Here is an 18648-nt window from a genome sequence, read left to right as displayed (position 1 = left end):
AGAACTCTGGGTTTTGTTTCGTGTTTTGGCAGGGTGAGAGATGAGATAGCAAGGGGTTGGTGAGAAGGGATGAGGAGATGCCAGGACATTGCAGTGAAATGGATGGTTGAGGTGTTTTCTATAGATTCCCAAATTTAAATGATGTGAGAGTGGGAGTAAGACTTTGAAGCAGAGATATTGCTTTTGAAATATACTTTTTAATTCTTACTCCTCTGTCTGTTTCATCGACTTGGACAATAGGCGCTCATTGCCCGTCCAAACCCTCGGTAGCTCTCTTGGATTTTTTTTCCTTCATTGATTACATCCAGCATTGAACTCAACCTGAAAAAAAAGACTTCTGACCGAATTTTTGCATGTGCTGGCAGTGACTGGCCCTGGGGAGGCTGCTAACTCAGCCATTGTGCTCTCTCCCCAGCCAGAAGCATCCCCACACTGTTACATAGGAAAGTAACACTGGCAGCTGACCATTCCCAACCTGGTTTTAAAGTATAGGTCAGGGCTGAAAATTGATGTTTCTGATGCCAGTGCTACCCTATGGCTGCAAACACCTCTTTTTACCCAGCTGGGACAGCTTTTCTTGCTGATCCCACTCTATTTACTGATATTTCTCAGGAAGAGGGGATATCAAATCTGCTGTTTCTATGGAGCACTGAGCTCAGCTTCCTGCAGAGAAGTATACGAGACAGCTCAAGGTTGGATGCTCTGATGTTTTGTATCAAGCAAGCACATGCTGCAGCCTTTCTCCCAGCCTGGGTTTGCCTTTCTCTCATCTGCCTGGCCCTGGGAAGGCTCATAAGCAGTCAAGTTCTTCGAGGACTCTGCCCTTCTGGCAAACTTGGTTGAAATTGGCCAGCGAGTTCACAAGGTTTATTAGGGACAGACAGACACACCCATGGCACGGACACAAAAGAGTTGTTTCTTTAGGAAACCAGGCTGGGAAAAAAGAGATTGTTTAAGTAAGCAAATATATTTCTTGGAGACAGCAGGGCAGAGAGTGGTAAGGGAAGCACTTTGTTTATGCACCTATTGGCCTAATGTCTTTTTAAGCATTGGAGTTTCATGACTGAAATCCCTTTGTCTGTGTTTATGCCTGTTTTGTTGCAGTTCTCAGTACTCGCTCTGCACTTTGCCTCCCAACCTCCTGTTTTGCTGCAGGACCCCATGGAGCACAGCCCTGAAATCAGCCTTGCACATACAAACAGTGAACCCATGGGGAGGAAGGTGAGCATGGATGTGAAACATTGGTAGCTAAAGCTGTCCTCTAAAGCTCCTGTTTTGGGATTTGCAAACTCCCCATCTCCGAAGCACCAGAGCTGCTCATTCCAGAGTGGTAAAAGCCCTTTTGGTCTGAGCTGTCAGCCCAAAATCCAAGAGCTTGCGAGGCACTCTAAGTGTGCCAGAAACTGGTGCAGCACTCAGGTGTCCCTTTGATGCGCTCCTGTTTATTTACAGAGGGCCCAAAAGGTCCCATTCCCCCTCAAGGTGGCAGGAAACAGATGAGGACAGAGCCGGTGCCCCGTCCTTCCTGCCAGGGCTGACCCCATTCCCCTATGTCCCACCCCTGGGTGCACATGTGGGTCCCCGTGTCTCCATTTCATTTTTCTCCTGGCAAATTCAACGCAGGAAATCAGGCTGATTAAAAACTTTTTTTTCTAAAAAAAAAAAAAAAGAGGGGGAAAAAAAAAGAAAAAATGTATTTCTTTAATTTTTCCCCCCTTCTCTTCTTAACGATCATTTTAATTAGGTTTGAAAAACTTACTGCTGAGCTGACAGCCAACTGACAGGGCTCCCTTTCACTGGATCACCCAGCTCAGGGCTTTTCATCTCGCATGCAGAATATTTTGACATTCGTGCTTTCTTGGCTCCGCGCGTAGAGCCCAGTGGAACCTGCAGCCTAATTAAATGTAACAATTCCTGAAAATGAGGGTTGTTATTTTTTTCCTTGGGATAAGAATAGAGGTTTTATTTTTAAAAAGAGCTAATCTATTTACTCTGGGCTGCCTGCTTCCTGACCTGGCCTCTGCACCTGAGGGGACAGGAACAGAACAGATTAGGCACTGGAAAAGATGATGGTGTTGGTGCATGCATGTGTCCCATGTGCTCAGAATGTTGAGAGGCAGGAGGTTAGGAGGCCATGATTTTCCCCTGACTTTTTCCCTTACTTAGAATCATAGAATTATAGACCCATAGAATTGTTTGAGTTAGAAGGGACCGTTATAGGTCATCTGGTATGACACCTCTGCAATGAACAGGGACACCTACAGCTCCATCAGGTGCTCAGAGCATGTCCAGCCTGACCCTGAGCGTCTCCAAGGATGGGGCACGAGCATCTCTCTGAGCTGTTCAGTGCTGGTTTTTCGGCACTGCTGTATCTATATGACTCCAGGGACCCACCTGTTCCTCCTCGACCACCTGCTTGCAGGGATGGGGAGCTGATCATTTGCAAACAGGCCCACACAAGCCAATGAGTGATGATAGAGCCACTGTATCAAGAGCTTCATGACACAAGACAGCAAAAGGTAGTCAAGGTTTGGGTCTGCCCAACTGTATGCCAGCAATCTGCAGCTCTGGGTGCCCAGAGCCTTCCTTCCAGAGCATTTATCACATTATTTCATTTTGACTGTACTTCTGGACCCTTTAGCAAAACCCTTATCCCCATCACCAACAAAGCATGGCTGCGCTCCAGGAAAAAGCGGAGTTGGCACCCAACTTCCTTTCCATGCCCTACCCAAAGGTGCAGATGTAGGACATGAGCAATGCGAGCCACTCAGGCTCTCCCTCTCCCCATGTTCTCCTCCCCATCTCAACCCGCTGTCCTCCAGCACCAGAAATGGAAGCCTGCAGGCTGTGTGCTCCATCTGGACATAGCGGGCTCACCAATGGTGTCCAGAGCCTTTCCCAGACTGCAGCCTGATGGCAGCAATGAATCAACAGCCAGTGGACTTGTCAAAGGCATTCCTCCACTTTAATCCTATTGACAGGGACTACTGCCTGGAACAGGAACTGCGGGGTGAGCCATGTCAACAGTAGATTCTTATTACAGATAATATTGATGGGGCCTTTACTTGAATAATGAAGGGAAGAGCCCTTTGCTTTGACGTTTGTCTCCAAAACCTAGAATTACTAAGAGTTTAACCATCGGAGGGGAGCTTAAGATAGTTGCATCTTAAAGGATCTGCTTTCTTGTCGCATTCAAGGCTGGGGAAAGGAGTTTAGCCCATACACTGAGAGCTCTGCACTGACCTTTTCACTGCTCTTAATAAATGTTACAGTTAAATAAAGTCGGATGGATTTTTCTATCTACTGTAGCATGTTATCCACTTTCTGGGAGAAGGAAAAAAAAAGGTAAAAAAAAAAAATAACCCAAATCCCTGTTTAATATCACTGTTACTCATTATCTTTGGAAGCTGCAGGGTGAAAGGCAAGTAGGAAGGGCAGGGGCAAGACAATCCAGGCTGAATTATCAGGGTAATTCCTACCATCACACATGATTATGTGTCTCTCTTTCTAAATACGGTTGAATCATGGCTGTGTAAATTGGTTGTGATCTTACGGTTAAAGCTCAAACAAGAGTCAAGAGCTCTGGACATGTCTGGGAAAAGGTTTTTTTGCCTTTTTTTTAACTATCATTTTTATTATTATCTTATTCTATTTTCCACTCTTCAAAAAGAGCTGCAGGGTCTGTATTTCTTGGTTCCCTACAGGAGTGGAGACGCCAGAGCTGCAGGGGAGAGGCTGCCTGGGAAGTCAAATGAGGGCAGAAGGCATCAGCCTTTCCAGGAAAGAACCTGTCCTTGCACATTTCCTCGTGTCTGGGCTTCGATATCGTGATTAGGAGCACGTGCTGAGAAAAGGGATGGAAGATGGGGCTAAGAGGTGGGATGCCCACTCCTGGATTTTTAAATGCAAGCAGGAGCTCCAAAGTGTCCCTCTGAAGCCCTGTTGTAGAGCCCTTTATAAGTAGGGGTTGGACCTCTGGCTCCTATTTGGACAGATGAGGAAGACAGCAGGCAAAGTTGGCCTTCGGCCACACTTATACCTCCCAGATCCTAGCGCTGGCCCAGGACTGAACCGGCAGGTGGTTTAAGTTAGAGCAGCCCCGTGGCTGCTCTAACTTAAGCCAGCTGGAATCTCTTCTGGGGCCGGTTCTACCAGCCAAGGTTTGCTGGATTACAGCAGGGCCCCGAAAGGCTCCAGCCCACCCCTACATGGCCTACACAAGAGGTCCAGGGAGCAGATGACATGAAAATGTCAGGGCAAGTCCCAGCTGGTGCTTTAGGACAGCTTTAATTCCTTCACGCTGCTGCAGAAAATTGGTGTCTGGTCCAAGGGAGTCTGTTTTCGTGATATTTTTAGTCTGATTTTGAGGACCCTAGGAGTTTTGGATTGTCCTTAAGTCTGAATTTTATATTTTCTGACTTGAGCTATCAAATATTTTCCATATATAAACAGCAGCCACAACATTTCAGGTTGGATGAGTTGTGTTTTAGAAATAAAATTGAAAAAAAAAAAGAAGAAAAGTGAAAACACCAACTGGTTCAAAATTACTGTCCTTAGCTGAGCATACCTTGCTTTGCAAGGTTTTCCACACTGGAAGAGGCTTGCAGCAAGAGGATAGGCATGTCCCCTCACGGCACTGATTTAACAGCTAGATCTGTCCCAGTGCCCTCATGCTTTCTGTCTCAACCAGGTGTCCATGAGATCCCACAGCAGACATCCTTCAGTGCCAGGGAGAAGCCCTGGTCAGGCAGTGGAAGGTGGTGGTGCTTGTGAGCTCAGGACACGAAGGGATCAGCAGCGTCAAGTTGCCCTTGAGCCTCTGAGAGCTGTGGCATGGCTAGACTATAGAATCATAGAATGTTAAGGTTGGAAATACCTCTAAGATTATCTAATCCATCCACCAACCCACCCTCAGCATGCCCACGGCCACATCCCTCAGTGCCACATCTCCACAGTTCTTGAACACCTCCAGGGACTGTGACTCCACCACTCCCTGTGCAGCCCGTGTCAATGCATCACCACTCTTTCTGAGAAAAAATGTTTCCTAACACCTGACCCGAACCTCTCCTGGCACAACTTGAGGCTATCACCTCTCATTCTATTGTTGTTACCTGTGAGCAAAGGCCAATCTCCACCTCACAACCTCCTTTCAGGGTATTGCAGAGAGTGATAAGGTCTTCCCTGAGCCTTCTCTTCTCCAGACCATCGCAGTTCCCTCGGCTGTTCCCCATCAGATGTGTTCCAGATCCTTCACAGATATTTGTGGCCCTGCACTGGTGTGTATGAGCAGAACAGTGTGTGGCTGTGGAAGTACTGGGGCAATGCCATTCTCATCTTCATGTAGTTTCACTGGGAGCTGAAATCTGGCCAACGTGGGCCACAGGTGGTACCCATGGAATTATCTGAGACTTCATGTAACTCAATTGGGCCCTTCAGGACATGGGAATAGATGAAAACCATGAGATATTTTTTCCTTTAAGAAAAGGAAGAAGAAAATAAGAAATCTTTTAAAAAGAAAAAAAAAAAGTTGTTTCCACAGTACTTGATTTCAGAGTTGAGGAGGTGCTTTAAAGTTTACTGGGCTTGCATTTCTCAGCCTTTCTCTAGAACCTGGAGGCTTGTGAATTGCCTGTTCCTTTTTCTTTTCTTTTTAAAATGAATTGTGAGATTTTTGCATATTTCACCAGAGCATGGAGCTGGGGAGGGGGTGAAGAAAAACATTAAGTACTGTGGGACTGAAATTGCAAGAGTTGGCAATGCTGATTTTTTTGTTTTTTCTTTCCTTTTTTCCAGAGAAAAAGAAAACACCCCCCATTTTGCTAGCCCCAGCAGGGTGAACAGAGGGAAAAGGTGCTCCAGGGCAGGAAGAAACTGTGAAGAAATAGGTTTGCAAACTCCATTTATATTAGATTGTTTAAAAATTGTCCTGAGAGCTGCCTTCTGGGGACAGCTGTCCTACTCTGAAGGAAGAAGAGCAGAGATGTGTGTGGGGAGAAGCTGTGTGTGGGACTCGGGGCTGGGACGGGACTCAGGTTGCAATTGTCTCTGGTTGCTCTCAGGCCTGGGGAAGGCAGGGAGAGGCTTGGGCACATGGAAGAAAGGCTCCGAAAAACCCTTCGTCCTGTAGGAGTGACATCTCCCTCTGCAACAGGAGAGGTCTCAGTTGGCCATAAGCAGCCCTGTCAAGTAGAGAGTTGAGAAAGGCAACTGAATCATAGAATCCTTTGAGATAGAAGGGACTCTTAAAAAGACATCTGGTCCAACCCCTCCGCAATAATCAGGGACACCTACAGCTCCATCAAGCGCTCACAGCCTGTCCATCCTGACCTTAGGTGTCCCCAGGGACCTATCGTCTCCAGGTCCCCTCCCTGCCAGCCATCTGAAGTCATGGCAATGCTGCAAATGCCTCGATGCTCAGGTAGGACATGCAGAAAAAGCTGAGCTGCCCTGGAGATTCGCATGGGCTGGTGGTACCCAACCTGCAGCCACAGCAATGGATAAAAGGAGGCTCAGCATTGCATTGCATTAATGTGCTGCATCCCAAGAAATGTTTCCTCAGGGTGGAGGAATACCAGTAAGGGTCTCTACTAACGCACCCAAAGTCAGTATCTGGTCTGGACTGCTCAACAGCAGAAATGAATGCATCCATCTTGCTTTGGCTGCACATGGCATGCACAGGGGGACTGTTCCTTATTAGCACTCGCAGCCATTGGCAAGAGCTGCTGGAACAGAGGTTGAGCTCCAACTGCTATTCCTGCCTCTCCTCCTTCACTTGTGCTTGTGTCTTTCTCAAACTCATTCCTTTTGGAATTTTCCATGCTTCATCCAAGCTCAGTGACAAGTTTTTGCTCTGAAGGTATGGACTGTGCTGGTTGGAGTCCCCTTTGTGAAGCTCCTCACCAACGGTGAAAGTTCATCTTTCATGCCCAAGGAGATGTCAAGCTGAAGAAAAACTTTAGATGATGTATTCTGATTTATTTACTTGTTTATTAGTTTTGAAAAGTGACTTAAAAGTTTACATTTCCATCAACTGGAACATAAAAGGAAATCAATTATTTAGATCTCCCCAAGTGGAAAGCTGCAAAGGTCTGGCAAAATTGAAGTTTTTCCATGGAACATTCAGATTTTGTGAAAATCATGCTTTCTGTTGGGGGGAAAAAAAAAAAACAAAAAAAAAACCTGATCATTAGTCTTTGATCTGCTCTACTTTTAAAGGACGAACAAAAATATAAGGGCAAATATCTCCACTTCTAGCATCTAATATATCAAGACTTTTTTAGCGTGATTTCAATTCCATCCCCTTAGTGAAGAGGCTAAAAAAATTTCTCAGGTTCAGGAAAAGTATTTTATCAGTTAAAAAGTTGTGGAAATTTAAAATGGTATCTTAGTGCGCGTACTGGATTTGCAGCTTGCCTTTCTTCCTATCTGGATTGAGGATGCTGGTCTTAAAAGCCCAGTGTTAACTCAGTTATGAGTATCCCTGGTAGGAGGCTTTTGGTTTGCTAGCATTTTCTTTTTTAATTTTATTTCTTAAAAAAAGAAAAGAAAAGAAAAGAAAAGAAAAGAAAAGAAAAGAAAAGAAAAGAAAAGAAAAGAAAAGAAAAGAAAAGAAAAGAAAAGAAAAGAAAAGAAAAAGAAAGAAAAAGAAAGAAATAAAGAAAGGGCAAGTCAAACACAGAAAAATCTGTTCAGAACTGAAGAAGCAAAAATTACATCTTGGCACTGAGAAACCTCCATTCATTATGTTTCTGTAGCAGTGATTCTAGGGTTGAATTTATTATTGACAGGAATTTTGTGGTTTAATGCACATTTTTCTTTGGATTTTCAAATTTAAAGATTGTTTTCCTTTGACAGCCTTCTTTTTCTTAGAAAGTCAGGATAACCAAATAGTAAGCCTGACTAATTAAATCTTCAAAAGCTAGCGAGTTCCAGTCCAAGGATTTGTGGCATTACAAAGTTAACACAAGGTCATCGCACAAATGTAGAATTTTCTCCACTCCCTTCTCTACCCCATCATATCAGGACAACTTCCTGAATGTCTGGAAATTGTCTCCACAAGCGTATGAATGTAAATATTAATTTGGTACTTCCAGACGCACACACACACATATGAAATTGGCGTACTCTGTGTACTGAGCACGCATGAAGTAGTTCCTTGAATGCTGCACAGTGCCTTTGCAAAATGCTCAGAATGTATCATGGTGGATGGCTTGATTTGAAACATAAGATAGGTGATAAGAAATTCTTGCTCTAAAATCATTTATGTATGTTTCAAACGACTCACTTAAAGGGGAAAAATATTTTATAATTAACATGACAGATAAGAGTAACTGTGACACTTTAAATAAATGCAGTGTATTTGATTTTGAAGTAGGGTTTAAGATTCTGGAGATGTGTTCAAGAGAGAAGGAAGATGCACTCAGAGTTGAAAATGAAGAAGTACTGTATATCATCTTAAGAAATTAAGTGACCTCACATGGATCCTTATTCCTAATTGCCTTTCACTTGGAGCTCCTAAGAGATGGGAACAGGGCTAATTAAAACAGAGCTGGCAAAAAGAAGACCCTACAAGGGAACTTGGGCTTCTTTTCCATGCCGACAGCCATGCAAGGAGAGGGCATTCAAAGATCTAGCCATGGTGGAAGTAACTGGGGAAAAGCTACCTCTACAGATTTTAAGGGAAAATACAGGGTGTACGGTACTGTAAATGTTAGACACAGCAGGTGTGGTATTGGAGAGCCGGTGACCAGTTCAGTGGGCGGTTTTGCTTAGTTTGAGCATGTGTGATCTTAGGCCCTGTGCTGGGCCATGTTCCTACAACCTTTCTGCAGCTAAATGGGCAGCAGCTAGAGGTGGACAGCTGCATGGCAGAAAGGGAAATGGGTGTTTCCCGACAGCACGTTTCTCTGCAGAGTCCATCATCAGGATGAATTAAAAAAATACCCTGATTTCCATGGCACTTTCTTCTCATTTCTTAACTGCTGCTCAGGCAAAGCTGTTATTAATTCAGGAGGAGTCTGCCTGAGCAAGAAGTCTCCAGAGTCCAAAATATTTTGCAGAGTAAATATAAGAATTTTTCACCTACCACAGAACAGCATCAGCCTCTGGGTTGAACGCAGGAGCTGTTTAACAATGCACAGAAACATTTCCCCACAGGTTTGGACAGGAGTTGAAGGTTTATATGCCCAACTGAGCCTACAACTGAAAGCAGTGAGCTGGACGGACACTCTCGGTATGGGATGGGCTTGGAGGGTGAGTGCTACCTGCCTGAGTACCACACCGCTTCCTTTAGGACACTGGGAGACTTGCTGGAGCTCGCCCATCTGACCCAATCCTCCACATGAGATCTGGCAAGATAATCACTCCAAGCGTCTGGGTAAGTACTGCAAAATGCTTCAAATAAATGAATAGAAATCATCTGCTTCATAGATGCCAAGGGCTTTCAACATGTCGTTTCTTGGTAAACAAAGAATTTCAGCACGACAATATCTTAGGATGTTATTGGCCATATTTGTTCCCTCGTGCATATTGAAGTGAATGCGAATGAAGTTGCACAGCTTTCCTTTACGTTCTCCTCTGGCTTGGAGATTTTCTTCCCGCTGTAGTGGAGATGAGGGGGCTGCTCTGGCTACACCTAAACAGATCCATCTGCCCCTATACCCCCAAGGTCTTATTTCTGTGATGGCAAAGGGCAGGTGGAAGTTCTGCTCGTGCTTGGTGTTGCATGAAGTGCCATACACTCCAAGTAGAAAACAAAACAAAATACATCTTTTTTTGGTGGACATTAGAATGCAATAAAAACGTGTGTGCTCCCCCCCCAACCCCAGCTAAATTGATTACATCTGGTGGCATGAAAAAAATAGCCAAAATGTCAGACTGAGTCACACAGCCCCCTTGGGTGGTTATATTTATTTCAGGGTTGGAGCACTCATCAAAACAATTTATCCTTGGCTCTCCTTCTCTGCCTTCCCATCTCTGTGCTTACAAACTCATCTGTGTTCCCTGACACTTACGTTTAGCCCCAAGCTCGCTCCTTCCCTGGACGTTCCCTTCTCCCTCTTTTTTCTCCCTCTCTAGCTCTGGCTCCATTCCCTCTCTCCTTTCCCTTTGCTAAATCAACCCCACCAAACCCTGTAGCTGCAACTTTCCACTGGGGATAGCAGAGGAAGCTGGAGCACAGACTGTTTCTAAGACTGTGTCACCTATTTAGTATCTTGTTTCACATTACTTGAGGTGAAGGGACTTGATAAAAATGAGTGAGTGAACTCCCTGCTGTTGTTTCCATCATCTCTGCCACCAGTGGAGCAGCCAGTGTAGGACTATCTTGTTTGGACTGCCATGGCTCCATCCCCAGCCTCACTTGTTCTCCCTTGGCTGTGACAGAGGTAGATCTGCCAAGTCTCTTTTGGTGGATTCTTTGTCGGGCTCATCTCACTTGTGTCCTATGTTTTCTCTCTGGCAGGGAGCATCACTAGAAGCAAGTTCAGGGTAAAGAGAGAGTGTGATGCAGCAGGTGAGGAGAACTTCATCACCAAGAACATAAAACCTCATTTTCACCCCTCTTCCAAAACCTCATCCTTCTATCCAAATCACAAATGGCCACATCCTACCTGAGGATACCCTATATATCTTGGTTCATAAATCCCTTTGCAATTTGCTGCTAGGTTGAGTCTGACTTAGGATGAGAAGGAATGGCTTCAAGTTGTGCCAGGGGAGGTTCAGGTTGGACGTTAGGAAAATCTTCTTCTCCAAAGGAGTGGTCAGGCACTGACACAGGCTGCCCAGGGAGTGGTGGAGTCGCCATCCCTGAAGATGTTCAAGAAATGTGGAGATGTGGTATTGAGGGACGTGGTTAGTAGGCAACATTAGAGGACAATTGGACTGGATGATCCTGGTGGTCTTTTTCAACCTTAACAACTCTATGATTCTATGCTCTCATATATTGTGCCAACCACAGTTGTTTAGAATCCTTGTGGACTGGAATGGCTGCAGAAATCATAGAATTATAAGTTCATTTAGGTTGGAAGGGACCCTTAAAGGCTTCCCAGTCCAACTCCCCTGCAATGAACAAGAACACCTACAGCTCCATCAGGTGCTCAGAGCCCATCCAGCCTGACCTTGAGTGTCTCCAGGGATGGGGCATCTGTCACATCTCTAGACAGCCTGTGCCAGTGCCTTACTGTCCTTATTGTAAAAAACTTGTTCCTTATATGCAATCTAAATCTTCCCTCTTTTAGTTTGAAACCATTTTCCCTTGTCCTGTCACAATAGACCCTGCTAAAGAGTCTGTCCCCTTCTTTCTTACAGTCTCCCTTTAGATACTGAAACGCCGCTCACAAATCTCCCAGGAGCCTTTTCTTGGGACTCAAACTCTTGATTACTCTTGCTTTGGGGCTGAAGGATTGCCCAGCACACTGCTTTTCCTCTAACAGAAAGAACCCCTTGCTTCCTCCACTGCTCCTGAGGAACCAATGGCAGATGATGGAGAGAGTGGCTCACTGCTCTCATGGCTGGAGAAGTGGTAGGAAGCTCTTGGCACCATAACATCTGAGTTAACATACTCTGCTCTGCCTGTTGTGCCTCCTTGCTCCCAGCATGGGCATGGGCTCCTGTTATGCAGTGTGCCACATTTTTTTCCTGCGGTAAGTCAGAGCCCCCTGGGATCTGGTATTGTGCTTTTTTCCCCCCCCAGGTATTTTTGTCTGTGAACCACAGAAAGCTGAATAGCAGGAAATGAAGTGCAGATTGAGAACATGGTTGAGTGCACTTGCTAAAATAAAACATTGGGGGGAGGAGGGAGAGATTCTTTTATAAATAGAAAATGAAGTGTGTTTATTTTTTATTGATGAAGTATTTAATTGCTGTGAGGATTTGAGAGATGTTTGTAGCTGTGCATTGACTAGAAAAGCTGCTTGGTCTTTGGTGCAATCACCCTGCTCAATCAAATCACCTGCTTCACAGCTGGGAAGGGCACGGGGATGTCAGGATTTCTTGAAGTTCTCTGATTTGCCACAATTGTGCCAGCAGTTTTGGAGAAATTGCTGGTTTCTTCTCACTACATCCTAGGAAGACGCAAAGACTAGATGAGAGGATGTGTTCAGCAGCAGAAGAGAAAGTCTCTGGCCAGCACACTTGCACTTTGGCCAGGCTGGCTTACCCAAGCAGTGATTCTGGTCAACACACGTAAGTGAAGGGTGTGGAGATAAGGCTGTGACCTTTTAGTTTATTTTGTTCCTCTCCCACAAATGCTGGATGGGTCCAGCCAGGCAGCTGAGTTCTTTTGTGAGGCTAAATTAATCTCATTAATTCAAATGTCTAAAATTAGCAACCTTTAGTAATCAGTGACCTGGACTGCTTTCTTCTGGCATGGTGGTGGGTTAAATCTCTTCAGGCTATCTCTTGTCTCTGGAGCTGTTCTGCTCTCCCTGTGTCTCTGAATTACCGCCTGAAAGATTGCACTTTTAAGCTGTTTACCCCAGTCAAGGATTATGGGGCTGCAAATGCAGAGATCAGTGTGCTTGGAGTCTCCATGACAGGTCTGGGCACCTTCATAGAAATCATGGGTGTAACCAAGAGATGTATTAAAAGAAAAAGGGGGGGCTGCTTTTGTTTGAGGTTTTGTATAGTCTTAACTTAGTAAAGTGTCCAGGGAAGCTTTGAGGCACATGCTGAAGTCAGTGAGTTAACCGTCTTTATCAAAGCTTACTTGAATTAGATCCCCAATGTACTGAAATTGGACACACTAATTGCATTTCAGAGGGACCAGTCATTCATCAGCCACGTGCCTGCGGAGCAAAACCATCGTGAAGGAACTCAGGGTCACTGTTTCAGCTTGCTTTCACCCCAGCTGTTCCCATGCAGGAAAAGACATCATTCCCTTTGGCCATAAGAGGCTGTATAGGTGATCCAAGCCCTTTTGCCTCATCTATCTTACCCATTTATACTAAGCCTCTACTTCTGAAAGTCTCGCCTTGACCTTGCCTTAACAGAACTCCTGTCTTGACATTGCCATCACAGAGGAAAATGTCCAGTTATTCAGCCTCTGGACTAAACAGCCACCAGCGCAATGGAGACTACCTCATCTGTGAGTAAACTGCAAGTTCGTTTGCCTTTCTTGGAGACGAAAACCTCTCAGCAGCTCATGAGCTCTCACAAGAAGGTCTGAATCCCTCTACATGGGAGTGGGTAGTCCCTCTGCTGACTGATGTTCCAGTGGAAAGCAGAAAGGGGATTCAGCAGAGGAGAAATTCTAGAGGGGAGAATAGATGCAAGAAATTCCGAGGAATGTCACAGAAACCAACATCCCCCCCTCCGCTCCTTCCAAACCAACCCACCTAAAAAATGCCATTCTGTGGGCTATTTTGGAAAGGAGTCCATGCCTGGGGAATTTTTGGCTGATGCTTATGGCTTTTAGAAGTTTCTGGGAGATCACACGAATAGAAACAGGAACCAGATGGGACTTCTAGCTGCTGGAAAGAAAGGGAGAAAGAAAGGAAAAAAATAATAATCCATCTCTTGTTTAAAATCTGAAGAGCACTTGTTCACTTTTGGGGAGTTTCCCCTTCACCCTGGTTTTCTTACTTTAAAGTAATTTAGCACAGTTCCATTATATTCTCATAGGACGTTTCTCTCTTTTGTTGTTGCTGCTAGGAATTTTTCTTTCTTTTGCAATAAAAACCAGTTTATTCTTAGGAGAATTTAAGCCTTTGCCTTACTAGATAAAAAGAAAGACAGCTGTTGGTTTTGTTCTCACAGCAACCTCAACATCCCTTGGCCATTTACTCACTGAGTTTATCTCTTTGTGACTGCAAAATACAAAATAAGATGGTGGCAGGGAAGAGTAGAGCAAGGTCAGAGACGGCTCTGAGCTAGCAAAACTGAGTGCGTGTAATTTCCATTTTATGTAAGTGACCAAAAAAGGGAAAGTTGCACTATACTGAAATGTGAGGCGCACTCAAACATGGATTGCAGATGCCTGGTGCCCTCAATGACCCAACTTGTCGGGTACAGCATTGGATCTGTAGAATCCTGACTGTTGGGTTTTGGGGGTTATGGATTAAAAAAAAGAAAAATAGCCTGGTCCAGTCCCAGGCTCCATTTTATCAGACCTTGGCTCTGGAGCTGGTTCATTTCTGGAATATATCCCAGAGACTGAATAAGGGCCAAGGAGCATTTTCCAGCTCCTGTGTCCAAGCTGGACTCCGTGCTGGGAGTCACAGTCCAGCTGAGATCTGACACCATGCTGGAACTGGGCTTAGTTGTGCATCATCCCCGTAGTCTTTTCTTTCCATATTGATGGGCCAGAGGGAACCAGTGCCATACATCACATCGTGCCCCCACTCTACTCAGGAAAAACATGAGATCTTATTCCCTGGCTGGTGGGAAGAATGGAAAATAGATAGCAGCTCATAGGTGAAGGTGATAACTGGCTATTACCGTACTTAGAAGCTTTGCCAATTGTCTTCTTTTAGGCATTCTGCTTTTAAGGAATTCTTTTAGTGGTTAATGTGTCTTCCAATTTTCCAGATATTTACTGCTTCCTGGAAAAAAATGCACTCTTCCCAGGATCCTATCTTGTTTTACGGTCTTCCTCTCTGAACATCATTTCGTATTATTTCTTGTGCTCTCTAATCTGCAGCCATTCCCAAGACAGGGTCATCAACACAATGCAATGATCCCTGATAAACTTTCACCCATGGTTTGTGTGTCAATATGAGAGGAAATCCGTCCTTGGGACTTAATAAATGTGTATTTCTAGGGATTGGATGTTTCACAAACAGCACTTAGACTATACTCCGTGTTATGATACTTACTAGTGGTGATGCACAAAGTCAACAGTAGGTATTTTAAGACATGATAGTTGATGCAAATGTGCATGCGCTTGAACACATGGCTTTGGTTCTAAGGTTTGTCACAGACAGACCTAACTACGCCAGCTGCTTGAACCCTCTGTTATGGTGACCAATTGATTAGATTAGTTTAAATGAAAAAAATGCCCCCAAATGTAAGGCATTGGTTTTGTACATCCCATTTGAGCTCTGACTTTATGGCTTGCTTTTTTCTTTTGGCTCTAACTGGTCAGGCAGGATGTCCCGTGTTAGAATGCTGCTCAGTTGTTGTTGTTCTTTGTGGTTCCAGTGAGCTGTTTTTTCAGAAATGTCTGGAAGGAAAGAGACAGAGGGGACTTGGTTCACAGGTTTTGTACAAAAGCTTTTATTTTCCCTTTTTTCCCCCTCTTTTTTACTTCCCATGGATCTGATGTGCCTGTGCTCTCAGGAGTGACATGCTCAGATTTTAAAGCGAAGCACTTATCACATGACTCAGGTGGCTGCTGTTGCGGTTGAAGCAGTATCATCCTAGGAATTTTGTTTGAATTTAGCTGCCAACTCAAACAAAAGTCATCTGAGTAGGCAAGCTTTTACTGGTTTCACTTTGGCTTCCCACGTCGGTTTAATTTGGCCCATGCTTGCTCAAAATGTCTCCAGCTGTCTAGAAACTTGTTCCTAGCGTTCTGGAACACTCACAATCCTTTTGGCCAGTGTGACCTTAGTTGTAAAGGCTGGATGTTGTTTATTTCAGATCATTTTTACTAGCTCTATTATATATAAGGCAGCTTGCATAATCATAAGAGACAGATGTGTTGGTTGCTGTCCTTCTGTTCACAGGTTCTAAGTTACTGTTGTCCACAATGCTTAGGGATGAGATTTCCCAGAGAACACCACCTCATTTTGTTCCATGGGAGTTTTTGCTAGTATTTTCTTTTATATTATCACTCTCATTGTTTCTCTGTTGGAAACTTTCCATGCACTTCACATTGAGGACCAAAGTGTCAGAAGATTAAAAGAATGTCTTTTTTGCCCAACTAACATGAATTGGGTGCTGAACTAGGCACAACTATGCACTACTCAGAAAAAGAAATGCCTTCTAAAGAAGTGGCTGGAAGGAGGCAGTGAAAATCCATCAGATTTGCATGACTAATTAGCTTATCCACAAGTTATTATCCTTGTGTTTACTTGTAATGAGAATCTTCAAAGATTATTCTATATTGGATATGTAGCTGACTTTTTGCTTACATAATTCTTTCTGTTCCCAGATATTGCTGTGATGGTTGTTCTACTTCAGCAAATCTAATTTGCTCTTTAGATCAGGTGCAAGTCACGGAGGCCATAAGAAGGAAGAGGAAAGACTCTTCAGCAGGGTCTGTTGTAATAGGACAAGGGGAAATGGTTTCAAAATAAAAGTAGGGAAATTTGGGCTGGATGTAAGAAGTTTTTTTACAACTAGGGTAGTGAGGCATAGGTTGCCCAGATGGGTATTGGGTGCTCCATCCTTGAAGACAGCCAAGGTCAGACTGAACAAGCTCTGAGCATCTGATGGAGCTGTGGGTGTCCCTATTCATTGCAGGGGAGTTGAACCAGGTGGCATTTAAGGGTCCCTTCCAACTCAAACAATTCTATCATCTTCCTTACTCATAAATGTTGAGAGGATATGAGTTGTCATTAAAAAAAAAAAAAAAGTCACCTTTAAATACCTACTAGTGTTTCTGTATATCCCACAACTAATTAAACTTACTGCTGGGGAAGGGATTAATTTTCACATGCTCAAAGCAGGGTGCAGGAAGCATGTTACCTTGGTGTTTTGAAACGTGGCTGAAAAGTAAAAATTTGAGGTGGGTTTTTTTTTTTGCTTTGTTTTTGTTTTGAAGTGTCTGCTAGGTAGTTCTCTTAGAAAGACTAGTAGAACTGAAAAAGAAGACTGATAAAATAAAACTGCCTTTTGACAAATAATTCCAAAGAGCTGAATTCAGCACTGTTCTCTTTCTAAGCATCACAACCAAACAGGTCAGTATCGTTTCCTCTTTTCTGACATTCACAGACTTCCACTGGATACATAAAACTTTACATTTACCACAAAAAGTCATCCAATTTTAATAGCAACAACAACAAAAACAGTAAATATTAAAAGTACTTTCAACCTGATGAGGCCTTTATGTATGAAAAAAAATCTGTGTTTGTTACCTAACCCATCAGCTTCCTCTTAAGAAATCTTATGATTCTAGAATCATTGGAAGAGAGAATCTTAAAGGCCATCTAGTCCAATTCCCATATCTGAGCCTTCTGTAAGTGAGGAAGCTTAATTTTCCAGCTCAGTTGTATTTATTTTTTTGTATAAGAGTTTTCAAAATCAGAGACAGGTCCTATGGGGGCATGCCAGGTGTGTTTTGCCCAAAATCAAAGTTCCTGATGTTTGGGCTCTTACCTTCACCTACTCCTCTTCTTTCAATGAGAGTGAAAGAGAAGCGGCAATTGATATTCTCTCCAAGCATTCACCCATAATTTCTGTACGTTTTTTATAGGGCTTCTAAGAAATATTAAGTGTGTGTTGTCTGGAGCATGAAGTGGTTGATATCCCTACAGACAGCCAAGGTCAGGCTGGATGGGCTCTGAGCACCTGATGGAGCTGTAGGTGTTCTTGTTCATTGCAGGGAGTTGGACCAGATGGCCTTAAGGTCCCTTCCAACTCAAATGATTCTATGTTCAAAGCATCTGCCCTCTGCTGCCTGGACAGTGGAAAGAGGGACATTGCATCCTTGGAATTGTCTGAATTTCTGCAGTGCTCTCCATGCTTTGGGTCTCCTAGGTTCCGTAGGCTGGCATTTCACAACAAGGACATCCCCAGAGCAGCTTGGGACCTCCACAGTGTGCATCCTCCAAAGAAAATCGAGAAATGAAGATGAAAATGGGTCTGGCTTTGCCCTGGGTGAGTCTGGCTGGGCCTGATTCAGAAAAGCCCACCCGTGTTTCCCTCTGAGCACACAAATTGCTGGGACGAGACGTGTCCCCTCGGCGAGCACTTAAGTGCTTCGCTGAACCGGGGCCAAGGTCCGGCCTGGAGCCACCCCGCTCCGCCGGCTCTGTCTTTGGCGCCGCACCGTGGAGTTGGCCCTCCTCTTGGGCTGGAGAACGTTACGAAATCCTGGCCCTGACAGAGAGCAGATGCATTATTGGGAAGCCCTCGGGTCATGAGAGGGCTAATAGTCACATTCCTGGCTGGGATGGCGAAAGATTTACGCTGGGCGCTTGCTCGCCTCGCCCTGCACCAGGCCGGCTCCCTGCTTCACCAGCCCCCTCGGCTTTAATTGTTGTGTTAATGGCCCTTTTATTTGAAGCAGATCCCCTGGCTTACAGAGGAGAATGTCATTATGTCGTATTTTAGATGTATTTACATTCTCCTTGCCACAGGGATAACGTTCTAATTATTTTCTATAGCTGACAGCACCAGCGTCTCTGGTATTAGGGACCCCTTAGACCTGATTACGTGGTCTGTTTTTCTTCAAATCACCCACAAATGACAGCGTGGAGCAGGTTTATTATCAATTGACGTACCTTTGCTTAACGCAACTTGCTCCCAAAACAAATGTCCTGAACAGATAATACATGTTAAGAGCATGTCTTTCTGCCTGCGCGAAGGCAGATGGGCTTAGGAGGTCAAGCCAACGGTTGACCTCTCCTGACTCCTCGGCACAGTGCTGGGCCATGTTTCCTATGCAAATCCTATCCAAAGGCCATTGGAAAGGACTGCTGTAAATTATACAGCTACCGTGTCAAACGATTGCATGGGAAGGGAGAAATGGGTGCTAGGCTGGTT

At 44.5% G+C, this 18648-nt stretch overlaps 1 protein-coding gene across 50 annotated transcripts in view; it reads left to right on the top strand.

The window, feature by feature from the left end:
* LOC116217168 (uncharacterized) overlaps positions 1–18648 on the top strand; it is a 93507-nt gene that overhangs the window by 21708 nt on the left and 53151 nt on the right. For 39 of the 50 annotated variants that reach the window (XM_085236152.1, XM_085236150.1, XM_085236149.1 and 36 more), the window contains 5 exons: positions 1105–1221; positions 3705–3876; positions 5794–9376; positions 10463–10513; positions 17641–17760. In XM_085236152.1, the coding sequence (XP_085092278.1) occupies positions 17728–17760 (33 nt within the window). In that variant the 5' untranslated portion in view covers positions 1105–1221; positions 3705–3876; positions 5794–9376; positions 10463–10513; positions 17641–17727. The remainder of the gene's footprint in view (positions 1–1104; positions 1222–3704; positions 3877–5793; positions 9377–10462; positions 10514–17640; positions 17761–18648) is intronic. The other 11 variants (XM_085236154.1, XM_085236139.1, XM_085236135.1 and 8 more) reach the window with 8 other exon arrangements.

The sequence above is a fragment of the Meleagris gallopavo genome, chromosome 14 (genome assembly GCF_905368555.1).
Source record: "Meleagris gallopavo chromosome 14, MGAL_WU_HG_1.1, whole genome shotgun sequence".
NCBI lineage: Eukaryota > Metazoa > Chordata > Aves > Galliformes > Phasianidae > Meleagris > Meleagris gallopavo.
The sequence above is the reverse complement of the archived record's forward strand: the minus strand, read 5'-3'. Positions and strand labels throughout refer to the sequence as shown.